We start from the raw sequence: 15,077 nt of genomic DNA on the forward strand, positions 1-15,077 counted from the left end.
TCCGTCTTACTATATGTTGTTTAGTTTCTGTGGTGGTGACATATGATGTCTTGTGTGCAGCTAGCACGGATTGTTTTTTGGCTACAGATGGAGTTTTTAGATAAACTGTCACTGATTGTAAAAAAAAAAACAAGAGCTATGAGTAGGTGTTTGCAAAGCTTCATTTTAATTAATTCTAAATTTGCCTCAAAACAAAATTAACCCTTCTGAAACAGGCCCTTACTAATCTATTCACAGGAGTGTGGTAGTCATGGGTTATACCAAACCTATTATTGAAAAGGTGACTAATGTTGTGGCGCCTCGGATAGCTAAAAACTGCTTCATGTGAAGGTGAGAGGCCATAAAGGACAAAATGAACAAGCGCAACCTGTCACCCGTTATTATTATAGCTGTTTCTTGCCCTATATCTTAGATGATTTTGCAGTTTATTCTTTTTATCATTTGAGAGCTCTGTATTTGTAACCACTACCATTATCATAAAATCATGAAGATATAGATGTATATTTTGGGACACACGTATTTCTGGTTGGGAACCACTAACTGGAGAATCAGCTCATTAAACTATAAAAACAGCTTATCAAAATAGAATTGTCACACTGGTTTAAAATCTTATGACATGTTGGAAAAAGTATTCTATGTTCACCAAAGATCCACAGGTGTTAGACAACCAGAGGAACCCAGAAGGGAAGCCACTTAACAGCACCCTGACTATGCATTCTGTTAGCACTCAATTTGAAAACAGGCTTGAAAAGGACTGAGAGAGTGTGTTAGTAACATGAGCATCCGATTACCGCCACCCTGTATACCTGACCTGGTGGTACAATGGTGTATAACGACTCAGTACTGTATCCAAGCTCTAAAACACAACACACACATCACTTACACACATACAGAGTGACGGGGTACACAGTCATTGAAAATAAATGATTCATGTTGATGACACCACTTTTAGTCTTAATAATTAAAAAGGTAACATACTAATTTCTTATACATAAGTCTATTCATTATTAGGGCCCACTCACCACTCTTGCATTAACAGCATTATTTTAGTTTGCTCCTACTGGGTGTGGTGTTTTTATGTCACTTATACATCCTAGCTATATTTTTCATCTTCCAGAACACAACCTTCTCTGTACATTCATTTGTAATCTCAGATAAGAAAATACTTCCTAAAGAACATTTGCTGATCTTCAACGTGTGCCGTTTCCTGTCAGGTCACATAGCTACTGTCAAACTTCCATCAAGCAGCTTGTGACAGCTGCCATGGTCTTTGTTGGTGTTAGAATAACTTACAATGTCTTTGAACTATACAACACACAGAAGACAACACCTAGTCTTTGCATTAACCACAGGAAGTATAACACAACCACAAGGCAATGGTGGGACAAACTGCATATTCTGTTACAAACAGTTCTTCACACCTACAGTCTGTCTTCTGCTTCTGGTTTCTCTCCTCACATGGCTACTTTTCAGTGCCAGCTCCTCACAGTCCCCTTGTCTCTAACAATGTGCAGTTTAAAACAATCTCACCTTGTTCCTCCAGGATGCCATTCGGTATTTTCTTGTCAACTGTTGTGACAACTGCCTTTCTCTGGTTTTTTAACCTGCATAGGGGCAAACAGAAGAAAATGAAGAATGGTAAAATAACTTTTAGTCACAGCTACTCAACATCTTCCAAACATTTTAGGTAAATGAAGAGGAATCTATCCATCCTACCATCTGAAGCTTGAGAAGCTATTTTTTCTCATTAGTTGATGTCTTGGAAAGACTGTGCTGTAGTCTGGTGGTACAGATTTTGTTTAAGTTGTCTGCGTAGCTCCCCTGTCACAGCCTGTTCTGTTCTCACTAAACATGCGAGGGAGTCAGCTTGCAGTGCTTCCTGACTGGGCTCCGCCTCAATGACTAAAGGAGGAAGTGTTTGTCACCCTGCGTTCTGCCCCTGAGCCTGGCTCACAGCCAGACAGTGAAGGGCGGGGGGGTAAGGTGGAGGAATGAGTTGATGTGAGGGTTTTTTGTTTTTGTTGTTTTTTGTTTTTTACCTGAGGAAGTACCAGGCTAGCAGTGCGATGATGAGCAGCAGCAGGGACAGAACCAGCACAGTAGGGAGGATGTGGTTGTTGGATGGAGAGTCTGCTGAGGAAGAAAGAGAGGCAGAGCCAGAGGTCAAGGAGCACCGCCAACAAAGAAGCAGAAAGAGATAACACAAGAGCCACAATATGTATGTGCAGATGCTTGCTTACACTCCTGTGCTTGTCTCATGTGGACTGCATGACCTGAACAAATCTACAACTGATACAGCAAAGCACCTCCTCAGCTCTCCTCTTCGCCTGATGTAATAAATATTTTCAGTATTTTGTCTACAGAGATAAACAGCAGCTTATTTTGTTCGGTCAGAATGAGAGGCTCTACGGATGGAGACTCGCCTGAGAGCTGTGTTTATAAAGATGTACAATAAGCTGGAAATTACTGTCCAGGGCTGCTGCAGCTCTTTGTGATCTGGTAATCACAAGGCTGCAGAAAGAGGTAATTATCAAGTAGATGCATGCACTACTGATACATAACAATCATATCTTTGGGAAAAGTGATGACTGCAGTGGGTGGGAATGGGATTTTGTTATCACAAGTTGTGGTCCAGTGTTACGTGTTGTGTAACTGGTCATACTCTTACCTTGTGTATTGTTGCCATTGCCTGTGGAATTGGATGTTGTTGCGGTTGCCACCAAAAACAGAAGTGGGACCATTGTGACTGCAGGAAAACAAAATGAAGACGGATATTAAATTTAGCACCAGACATGTCTGCAAAGTCATGAGAACATCAGCTGCTGGATAAGAACTATTCAAGCAGCTTCTGACAGATCTGAGGAGAATTTGTTTATTCCTGACTGCTGTGTTCAGGAATGTGCTCATCGGTGCAAAGTTCACCCAAAACACAATGGAACAACACATACTCACATCCTAGTCATTCATTCAGTCTTCTCACAAAACCTCAAGCGTAATGTTAAACCTGTCCACAAGGTGGCACCATGCACAAATGTTTGAAAGACAAGCCTGGTGCTTCCTACTCAAATCCATTGAGGAAAACATTGCAAAGATAACATCCGCGCCAGGGAAGAACACATTTTTAAATATATTACACCTCACATAACTAATAAAGCATCAGTCAATCGTCACAACAAAAACCTTTGAAGCAGTTTCCTTTTACTTAATCCCATGTAGTGTCATACTGTCTGATTTCCCAGGATTTTGCATGTGTACAGTTTTAGACTGCTATCATAACACACAGTTGCACACCATGCATGCCAAGAATAGCTCCAGATGGTGTCTGATATCTACAAATCAGCTTAAGCTAAACTGTATGTATATCAAATCATTTGGAGCCAAACTAGAGTCACGCAGTGTTCTGCTCTTTGTCGCTGCCCCCTACCAACACCAACAACACAAACACTCATTCACATGTTCACACAGACATACACGCATGCCAGCACGCCTGTGTGAGACCTCCTCCAAACGGCGACATCCAGGAGTCTCGGCTGAATGACCTCAATCGTTTTCTTGTGGCAGAAGAATGCAGAGGAGGAGGAGAGAATAAAGGCGCATCTGATCGATTCTTGTATTTGAGCATTCAGACTGGGTTTCACATCACATTGATTTAGGCACCTCTTTTCTTTCTACTGCTGCTGGTAAGATTTAAAAAACAATAAGCCTTGAGATGTTTTGCACTTTTATTCCTTCCCACCAAACTCCAAGTTGGAATCTCAGCAACCAACAGAGAGCTGCTATCGCGCTATAATGAAGCAGAGCGGAGTGTGCTGCTATCTCTTCCCAAGGCTGCAGGTGTGTGTGTGTGTGTAGTGCTTTGCAGCTGCAGTGAAAAGGGAAGCTGTGACCAAAGTACACAGTCAATGAAGACACTGTGTTGAAGCCCCCATGCTGTGCTGCAGTGTCCTGTAATGTGTCCAGGCAGGACACTGGAGGAATGTGGAGGCAGCAGAGCAGACACTGACTGCAGCAAGGAGAGGGGGAGCAGAAGGTCCAGGTCAATAATATTTCCTGCAGCGATTAATAAACCCTGACATGTCAAGCCCCTGCTCTGTGGAGAAGACTGATGGGAGAATTCTGGGAGAGCATAGAGGAAGAGCATGCCCCCTCCTCTTTAAGGCTTCCTTTGCAAATGTCACAAGCTTGTATGAGGGGGAGGATGCATAGCTGAGTTTGTACAGTGTGTAAATCTTTGGGGTTGGACTTGGTGTTTTTGTGATGAGAAAATGGTATATTTGTGGTGTCATCTGGGACTTTCCACAACACAAGCCACAGTGAAATTTATGTATCCTGTAGCTGTTTGTTTGTGTATATGATGGCTCAGGAGGGACAGCCAGCAGAGTGCTCACAGCGAGCCCTTGGGCCGTGTAGTGTGGTGAAGTGCTGCTGGTTCTTTTAAGTGTCTCCCAGTTCTTGGTTCCCTTTTTCCTCTCACCACCTCTGGAGATGTCACCCTGAGGGACCAAAGGCTTTCCACCGCATTTCATGGCATTTCTTGATCTCTACACTGTCTCTAAGGTGAAGTGGATCCTGACACTACCTGCACTTGGATTCTGCACATGTCAAGAGACAACTTGCTATTTCCTTTGCCAGGTGGATCCTGAGTGATTTCCTGAAAGTCTATTCTCAGTGCTGCTGGTGGATGACCTGAAAAAGGGGCAGCATAATGCAGCTGTGATCACGTTCTGGTTTACAAAGTGTGCACATTTTCTGTCATCTACTTTGGGCTGCTGGTGTTTTTCATTATTTCTCCTGACTAGGCATGAACCAGTCAGGGCCATAAGTCTCGGGTTAAACCATTAGCATGAGTCATGGTTTAGCCTAGGTCAGACTCCGGTTTAAAAAGCTATCAGCACATTGTTTGTGCTCTTATCTGTGCATTGTCCTTTCTCTATGTAGCACTCAGCAGCTAGCCACCAACCACCAGCCATAATGAAAATAGGTCGTGGGAGATGCCAGCTTGAGGGAGAGTTCTAAGGCGTCCCTTTTTTTTTATAGTAAGAGACATTTGCACATAGCTTTGAGGAAGGGTATTGTCTTGGCCAGTTAGCCCTGCCAGTTATTTTAGTAGTATGTGTGAGCTAGGTTACCCAAGCGTAGAGTCAGCTCTGTAACATGGTGGCCAAATGTCATTAACTACAGTGATGAAAGGATCCCTGAACAAAAAAAGGATTTGTAACAATTCTGTTTTCAGGCAGCCTTCTTCTGTCGCACCGTATATGGCAACACCTCAGCTGTTTGTTCACCTCCAGCACCTGGTATGCAGTGTGTGAGTCACAGCCCTGTCTCCACTGATTACAGCCTGCCTCCTCTGAATACCTGCACATTTTAACAGCACACAAACAAAACCGTGGACCCACACATATAGATATCAGAATGTCCTGTTACACAAAAAGGCAACAGAGAATACCAGTGGGTTGCTGCAAAGCTTCTTTATCCTCATGTACAACATGAAGAAGGCATTGTGGGAATTTAGACTCTAGTCTCAAATCTGATAAATGTTTCTCCCTGACAGCGTTTTGTTTCTGAGGATGAACTATTCCTCTCAGTGGACTTGTGTTTTCCTTGTGGTGTGCTTCTCTGCTCTGTCATTCTTTCAGTTAGGGTTTAAATAAAAGAAGCACTGAAGTGACATAATAATACCCCTGCAGCTTTCTGCCATTGTCTCACTAATGAGCCCAGGAACCTAACCATCAGAAAGGACAAGCCTGTAACAATTAGAAGATAAGACAGAGAAATTGGCTGTCTCTGCCTCTGACAGGAAACGTTGCGTTCCTGCACTGTCAGTTCCACTGAGCATGGTTTCTCTGGGCACAGAGTCTCTCTGTCCCTTCAAATACATCAGTTTGGGAATTTGAAAAATGGGCTGTGGGTGTTGGGGTGATGTGACAGGGTGAGCAGGCAGGAGGTACACTGTGTCCTCAGAGCAAAAAAGATGTTTACCCTTTAGGCCAGTGGTCCCCAACCACCGGGCCGGGGACCGGTACCGGTCCGTGGGTCATTTGGTACCGGGCCGCACAGAAAGACTGAGCAAAACATATATTATTCATTATCTGAGTCTGACAGCTGTTTCATTTATAAATCGATCAGATTCATCCGCCTGTGCCTTTAAGCACCTGCCCAGACGCTTGTCTCGGTCACGGGATACGGAACCCCAAAATTAAGCCCACAAGCAGCAAAAATGAATAAAAAACAAACGTCTTTGGAGAGCTTCTTCGGAAAGGGGAAAAGGCCTAACGAGGAGACAGAAGAAGAGGAGCCTACCCCTTCAAAGAAAAAGAAACCTGCATTTAAAAGACTATATCAGGAGTCCTATTTAAAATACGGATTTATTGCAACAGGTGATTCTCACACACCAAGTCCGCTCTGAGTGATATGTGGCGACAGACTCGCAAATGAAACGAAGCCTTCAAAACTGCGAGACCGAGCACCCTGCATTAAAAGACAAGCCATGGAAGAAAACATGAACAAGAACGACTGAAGCAATTAATGACGGCCAAAACAAAATTACGGAGTGGACTGGACATAAGAAACACACTTCGGGTGTCATGTCTCCCATTATCCCTAGATGGGACCGCCTCATTGCTGAGAAAGCTCAAAGGCTCCCACTAATTAAGCATAAGAGTAAGTTGTCTCTTTATGCACTTTTTTTCTGTGCCGGTCCGTGAAAGTATTGTTTTACATGATACCGGTCCGTGGTGCAAAAAAGGTTGGGGACCGCTGCTTTAGGCCATAACATTTGTGTAACTTTGAAACCTGCAAGATTATTAGAGGCAAAAGTAACCCGGAGCCTCTGTGATTTTCTCACTCTCTTTTTTTAAGGATGGAAGGTAGATTAGATAAAAAAGATCAATACCCCTACTTCAATAAACAGTTAGCTTAGCATAAATAAAAATAATAAATGAAAAAATTCACCTTCAGGAACCATTGAAGGTTGCAAGTATACACGTTTTAACATTTAGTTTATATTATTTGTTAAAATTAAGAAAAGCAAACACAATTGTAGCTAGCTTTGTACGATTCTTCATGGTATGTCCCATTGTCTGCAAAAAATGATGCAGCTAGCTACACTGACAGCTTGCTAGATATTAATGACAGAGATTATAGTCCCATGTGGACACACAAATATTTTAGAAGGGTATTAGAAGTATTGTTCACAGGGCTTTCCTTATAAGAATAGAGAACTTTCTCTTGTCGAGTGTGGTATTACCACAGAATGACCCAAGTACAAAACAGAGGAATTACATCACACTGTGTGATGTGGACAGGTGTAATACTTTGTTACCATGGCAAAAAGGGGTGGACATGTGAATGCCGTCTGTTTTGTGTGTTGTCACTGTGTGTCTATCTGCTGCAGAGTCTTATGAATGGATTTTTCATACATATTTAAAAGTTGCATTATGGGAAGTGCAGGATACGCAGGCCCATTTTATATATTAAAAGTCTATTATCCCATGAGTCCCCCAATTTTACACAAGTCTGATCCAACATTTCTGAAGAAAATGTCTAGTGTAGTGTTTTTGGTATATCATAAAACCCTCCAAACAATCAGTGCAGGCAAAGTTTTAAAGCTCTCACTTTCTATTTGTCCATGTACCATGGCTCTCAGTCTCTGTGCTCTTAACCTTTGGGGAACCACAGTGAGTAAACCTGGGCTAGGTTAGCTATTTAAAGGACAGTGCACTACATTCACTGAGGAGACGGGTAGGGGTGTCCATCTGCTCACACAGATGTGTAACAGCTTCCCATGCAGTGTAACCCAGTTGAACAACATGGTCAGTGCTGCTCCCTCTAAACTTCTTCATTCACTCCTTAGATTTAAATTCTGAACATATCACAATGTGATCCATCCTTTTAACATTTAACATAAAATGCAATTCTTCTCTGTGATTTCAAAAAGTACCTCTTAGATTTTTTTAATTGTATCATTCTTCCCAGTGTGTTGTCATGGTAACCTGACCAGCAGTGTTGCCACCAGCGTGGCACTTGTGGAATGTTAAAACACCTTCATAGAAAAGAATAACACGCACACTGAAAACCTGAGAAGCCCACATTAATGCAGCAGTTTGTCTTTGTTAACAGTTCCTGCAGAACAAAGATGTATAGTAAAAAGTGTGGAAATGAAATAGTTAAAATCTAACTGCAATTGACAGTGACATTTATGAGAGCAAGAGAGAGATGAAGCCTTTAAACAAAATAAAGCAGCAGCCCCATGGCAGCCATGAAGCACAGCCTACTGGGTAAAAGTTTGGAGCAAACCACTCCACAGACCTGTAAATCATTGTGCTGAATAAAAGCGAAAAAAGGCCATCTGAACAGAGTTTTAAAGATTACTATTAGAACCTGAAGTAGTTCAGTAAAGTGTCACACACTGCAGTACCTCACGCTATCTATAGCACCATTAGTACAGTAACAAGCCACCTCTGCAGCACTGCTCTATTGCCAGTATAAGTTCCTCCCCTCCTCTGCTCCCAGCATTGTCATTAATCAATTCCTGCCTGCTTCCCAGGACGCCCAGACGCCGTGGCAGTGGTAATGACCTTGGGGACCTGCTGGTTTCACTCTGCAGTGTCAGCCCTCCACCTCTATGGGAACAAATGTAGCACCAGCTCAGTGTATAGAGAAAATGCATATGTGCTATCAGTATGTACCTACTGTGTGCTGTTATGTGTCAATGTAGGAAAGTAAATAAAAGAACAAAGGAAAAGCCTGTTAACCAATGCCAGGAAAAATGCTGTCTTTGGTTGCCAGGTTTAGGCCATAATATCCTGTTGACTGAGAACTGCTAGTTATAGAGTCTGACCCAAAGTCTGCACTGCCATTAGTGCAGTCCTCACTGAAATAAGAGCTTTTATCTGCTGCATATTAGTTAAAAATAACACAGTATGAGATGAGAAGCGATTATTGATAATCCTCTTAAAAACATTCCAGCCATAACTATGACATTTGAGCGCAGTTCTCATTTAGCATACAACTTACATCTCCTCAGCCTTTCTAACATTCAAATGCTGCTGTCACACTCTGGTGAGGCATAGAAACCAAGAGTGTAATTGGTAGTAAATATTTACTCCAGTCTGATGTCTGACAAACACAACATCTGAGCTTACATGCGGTCAGCTTTTTGAGTCTGTGTCACACACATTCATAGTTAATACTTTTCCAAGGAGCCAGCAGCTCTTTTAATCATTTCTGTTCCACAGATTTAGCCGCCTGCACAGACGCACTGCATGCAGGAGTTTCTGCACCAAATCTGCTAACAATTGGCACGTAAAGCAACACTGGTTGAAAAGCTCTGACAGGGATCCACAGGAACCACATGTGCCAGGACCACCATGCCAGAGATCATTTTGATAGTGGTCCATCACCCACAACACATGCGAGTGGTGTGAACAGCCTCCCTGTGAGGCTCTCATCATGTCCTCCCAGCTCTTTACACCTAAGAACCTGACAGCATGGAACACTGCAGCATCCATCTTTCTCCAGCGCTGACACCTCTGGGATTTACCCCCTCCCTTCTTTCAATTATTCGGAGGCAGAGCAATTATGGTCTGGAATCAGAGCAGTCGATAGCCTGCGTAATGCGCGGCAGCTGGGCTGCAAATGTCGAAAGCTAGCGCTGTGACACTTCTCATTATCACCCAGCACTCTGTGATTACTGCCACTCTGCTATGAACAGGTATTAGGCTAAAAGAGACATAGCGGAGAGAATAGGTAAAAGAAGGGACTGTGCATAACACTGACATTTCTAATTTACAACTCAACTTGTAGGGCCCTGCAGAGGACAAAAGTACAGTATACAGAAGTAGCTTAATGAGCTCAGGTTATTGTTAAAGAGGCAACATCTTGTAAGGTTTAAGCATACATTGGGCCTGCATTTCTCAAATGTCTTTTTGGTCTTTATTAATCTGTCATGTTTTGTCCACTGAGACTGGTAGCAGGAGGATATTAGCTTAGTTCAGCAGGACTGGTGGCGATTAAAAGTTAAAAAGATACTCAAGGAGTGTTAGATAAAAGGCAGCTGATTACTACATCTACATTAGTCCACAAACCTCTCAAACAGTACATACCACAACAAAACAACCTGCTGGAATTTGTTGGCACATACGCCATCTACTTTGGCTGGACTATGCAGCCATTTTATTATGAGACAGAAACAGCATTTTAACTTGTTCAGCTACTGCTATTCTACACATAGGCCTTTGGTTAGACTGTGTGGTTAAGATACATTCACCACTGATGCAGGAAAACTTGTGAAACCACATCCTTTCTAAATAATTAACCAAAAGCTGTTCCTTAAATTCAGCTAGCACACCAGAACAAGTCTAAAACTGTTCATAAATGTGTCTTTTCTTTTAAAGTTTTATAGGATTAAACGAATGAAATGTGGTTCTATGCATAACAGCTGACTCAGATGCCATCTGCCAACTTTGGAGCACATTAGGAGCCACACCGTCTCCCCTGAGAACGCATGGTTTATGTTTATCTCTGTGTTATCCAAGCACAGAAATAACAAGGACAACAAATAATAAAGGATCCTATGGGACAAAGAAACCCACTCATATAAATGAATTCCATGAATTTGCAGTGTCACTGTCTGTAATGGTGACAGCCCACAAGTTTTTTGGTTTTACTGAGACATGCTATCTGAGAAAAAAAAAAACCTTCCACAAAAAGGGGTCATGCATATAAAACCTCCCTTTTCAGCCACAGAGAGAAAGATAACCACAGTGCTTCAGGATCCGCACAGGACAGACAAGATCTATCCCCCAAAATATCCTAGAGAGAAGGGTGGGGAGGAGGAGGGACGGCAGCGCTGGAGAAACAAGTGATAAGCACCACTGCGGGGGAACAAAAAGCCACTTGATTCAGAGGGAGAAAAGGAAAGGAGGAGAGGAACAGACGAGGGGCCAGAAAGGATAAGTGAACGGCCCATGCAGCAAGGATGAGGAGTCATTCCTCTGCTGCTCTGCAGAGACTGAGCAGGCATGTCTGCTCAGTGCAGACGCAGACTATAAAACCCTTTAAAAGTCTTCTGCTATCTTCTGGTCTGTTACATGTCCACAGACTGACATACGGGAAGCAAGATTTTACTGCAGCACAGTTGCAGTTGCCATACCAAAGCGGTGCCTTCACAGGAATTGTTATTCATTTTCAGGTATAACAGCCCTTTATACTCCCCTATCACATACCTGGCGACATGTTTGACAAACATGGCATAGTTCAGATTCAAGGAGGAGCTGCTGGAGACTTCCTTATAGGGAAAGCTGGAAGTGGAAGCACAGTAATCACAAAAGCCAACCTCAACTAAACACATTTTCACAATCCTCTTTCACAGGATCACAGCCCCTGCAGAGCACATTATGAGCAGCACTTTGTTGATTAAGATTGTGTAACTCTGTTGTTTGGTCTCTGCCTGAATTCTATAGGAATATGAGTCATTCAATGAGGCCTTGGGCACCATAGTGAGCCTCATTGTCCTCCCCCTAAGCAGACTTGCTACACAAACAAGAAACTATACTCACACACACACACAGAAAGAGCAGTCGGAGGCCTCTTGGAGCACTTGCTTCCCTCTTGGAAAAAGGAAGTGCAACATCCAGACAGGCCTGCTGACAAAAGCTCTGTGAGGAGGGCTGGTGTTCTGGGAAAGACCTGTCCTGTTGCTAATAACTCTTGGCAGAGGTATGACAGCCTTCAGAAATCATGGTGGGTCACAAGGGCAGTGGGAGTGGGAGGTGGTGACATACTAAGCATCAGTAAATCTCAGAAACAGACAAATATGTTTGACCTGCAGGGCACAGAGGTAACGGTAAGGTCAGAACCTCACTCAAAGTTTATACCAAGAAGCACTAAAAAAAGCTGCACTTCCTCAAATGGGGCTCAATAGCAATATGAAGGTTGAGGAGCTGCAGCACTGTGTAAAGTATAAATACCACGAAGGAGAAAAAACAGAAGGCTAAACTACCTCCCAGCAAAAAAATGTCCTTCCTGTTGTGTAAACAGTTCAGAAATTCATTTGAAAGTCAACCTTTCTCAATCACTTAACTCTACAAAAGCATTCTCTCAGCGGACATTTGCACGGAATGATCTGGTACACTCCTAATAAAAGCTACTGCATCTGCATAGTTTCTCACATGTGTAGAGACTGCATGCATGCACGCTGCCTTGTGATTTGTGTGTGTGTGTTTCTGCAGTGTAAGCACATGCTGTCCTCCATCTGCTGTTTGATAGAGACTGCTTCCTTCCCTGTGCAGCCAGCCTTCCTGTAGCGCTCTGTTCCAGAGGGGAAATGGGAGCAAGACGGCCACACACTCCTGACAAACTCGCTGGATACGATACATACACATGCAGGCACAGACACAGCTGGACCTGCTGCACAACCACACAAAACAGGCAGATACTGCAGTTTCCTCTCCTTTCTCTTTTCTTCAGTTTCAGACTTGTAGCCTTGGTTTTAATAACTAATAACCAGGTTAGTGCATAGTAGTTAACCCAGCACCCCAACAACTGTTCTAGACTCATACCATACCACCTCATATCACTATCATTTATACCATTCAGTAGGAGTTCTGCCACTGCAGGCCTCTTTTCTCACTACTGTTTTGCACCACTGTCTCACTAACCCTATTTTTTGTCCTTTTTTACTAGCTGACACCGCCACCAAGCGCGGGCCAAGAATATCCAGGTTGAGGAAGTCACAGAGTGGTGTGAACTTGTGATAATATAAAAAGAAAAACAAACAGCCCTGTGCCAATAGAAAAAAATTGAGTGGAAAAACATGAAAAGCAGCATCAGCAGCACCTGTAGATGAATTGAGAATGTGCTGAATTACCTGGATGAGTGTTGATTTAATGTATGCTGATTCTCAGATCCATAACAGCAGGTCACATGGTTCTGACAGAGTCCTGTGGTCACATCGTCGCTGTTGTCTTTAGAGAGAGGTTGGAGAGGGACAGAGTGAGGTCTGCTCTCACAGTCCAATGGGAAGAATCACTCGCCAGGTGTAGATCCCAGAACACCACCTCCAGCAGTTTAACAAGGAGCAGGAGCCAGCCCGATACTCACCACCCTTAGTGAAACAGAGAGGGAGAACAACGCATTAGAGAAGGAGAAGAGGATGGGGAAGGTGTGATGCAGTTCCTGTTGGTATGTAGCAAGCAAAAGATCACACAGTCAAGAGTAAGAATGCTTCCTCAAAGGAGGAGGCTGTGAACTAATAAAATCCTTTGGCATTATAAAAACAACCCTTCATGCATAGTGATGCTTTTTGGATTTGACAAGTATGGACATATGAACAAGTCTCCCAAATCAAAGAAACACCCACTCACAGTCTATCACTTGGTATCCAGGCTAACCTCTATTACTTAGTAACACATGTAGGCTCCCCTGATTCCCAAATCTGTCAGATTTACAGCATTGTTTTACATAAAGCCATGTTTTCTTTCTTTGCCAGCATATTTTATTTTAATCCATGATTTTTACCATTTCAGTCTGTTTGTGTAAGGAAATCCTGCTGCATACTGTGCATAAGCTGTAGTAGCAATTGCAGTTGGGTGTCATCTAATATATAATCCCTGCCTTACCCATGGGAGACCTGAGAGGAGGTAAGGGAAAGTAGGAGTCGAGTGTGTGTGATAAAATAGGGAGAAGGAGCACAATTTATATCTACCTAGGAATGCTGAGCAGCCAAAGAATCGGTGGAGCAGTGGGCTTCTGTAAAAGTACTGCTCCCCCTTTAACGGTAATGAGATGATTGAAGTCTTGAAAACATCACATCTTGAAATTTCAAAAACTCAAACAAGCTGCCCTTTGTTTGGAAAGGTTTTCCATTGATAACATTGGGGATCATGCTGAGGGGTTGCTATGGTGACTCTTGTTTTAGCCATGTTTAAGAAAGATGTGTGTGTCTGTGTGTGTCTATGCTGCAAAAAAAGGTAATGGACACATCTCCATATCCACCCCAGCCCCAGTGGAACTCAGTGAAACCTGGTAGTCAATATTTGTTGTATGTTATCCTCTTAAATGAGAATCCACTTAAGGAATTTTATGATGGTCAAACAATAACACAAGCTCAATAACACAAAGCCAAACTTGACGTGTATAAAAACAGATTCCTCATCCTACACTTTGTAGTTTTAGATTTCCACTGTGTCCAAGTTCCTGTAAAGCACAGTATGTGTGTATTTCAAATCACATATTGTCTCTGAGGTCATAAATAATTAATACAAGGCTTGACAGCGTGGAGTCAGATCAAGCACACTGTTGAATAATAGAAGAAGCTTCCCGTAATGCAATCAGATGCAGAGAATTCCCTTCGACAACATCTGAAGAAGAGACTGCAACACATGAAAGCTGTTGAATACAATTTGAGCATAAAATCGAGTTATGTTCCTTCTGTTTGGAAGCAGCTGGAGTCTGTCTAAAATATAATAGCTAATACAATATTTAATCTTGCTGGTGCCTGGTTAGCCCATTTTTGTCCGTTTTACAGAAACCAATCCAGAAAAAGATATACTTTTTTTTATATAAAAAGAGATACTATTCGTCAAATACACTACTCTTTTGTTTACAACAGATGTGTCTACAGCACTTGTAGCATACACACACACACACACACACATATATATGTACATATAGTTATATATATATATACATACATATAACTATATGTAACCTTATATATATACACACACACACACACACACACGCACGCACACGTAAACCTTTAATATAATTTCTAGCAACATTTCCCAGCTTGGAATAAATAAAGTATTTCTATTCTATTCTATTCTAGAATATTTTTCTATTCTAGAATCTATTCTATTATAGAATAGAAGGTGTTTTAAAGTAGGAGCAATGTCACCAGCAGTACATTGTGAACAAGCAGCCCATGATGAGTGTCTGCAGTATGTATCACTTCCTCACAGTCACACACTCGACAACCACAGCGCATGCGATAATCACTACATAAATATGGGTCTTACTCATGCAAGCTTCATATTACATCTGACAACTTAGCAAGACAGTAATAAAAATAT

The 15,077-nt window shown here is 42.4% G+C and overlaps 1 protein-coding gene across 7 annotated transcripts in view; it reads right to left on the minus strand.

Annotated features, from left to right (window-relative positions):
- ptprea (protein tyrosine phosphatase receptor type Ea) overlaps positions 1-15,077 on the minus strand; it is a 41,025-nt gene that overhangs the window by 8,826 nt on the left and 17,122 nt on the right. For 2 of the 7 annotated variants that reach the window (XM_028430721.1, XM_028430722.1), the window contains exons 2-6: positions 12,872-13,108; positions 2,669-2,746; positions 2,040-2,133; positions 1,531-1,604; positions 812-856 (exon numbers count right to left, since the gene is read on the minus strand). In XM_028430721.1, the coding sequence (XP_028286522.1) occupies positions 812-856; positions 1,531-1,604; positions 2,040-2,133; positions 2,669-2,741 (286 nt within the window). In that variant the 5' untranslated portion in view covers positions 2,742-2,746; positions 12,872-13,108. Of the gene's footprint in view, positions 1-811; positions 857-1,530; positions 1,605-1,716; positions 1,908-2,039; positions 2,134-2,668; positions 2,747-12,871; positions 13,109-15,077 lie in introns of those variants that run through there. The other 5 variants (XM_028430723.1, XM_028430724.1, XM_028430725.1 and 2 more) reach the window with 5 other exon arrangements.

This window comes from Parambassis ranga, chromosome 19, assembly GCF_900634625.1.
Source record: "Parambassis ranga chromosome 19, fParRan2.1, whole genome shotgun sequence".
NCBI classification, from domain to species: Eukaryota; Metazoa; Chordata; class Actinopteri; family Ambassidae; genus Parambassis; species Parambassis ranga.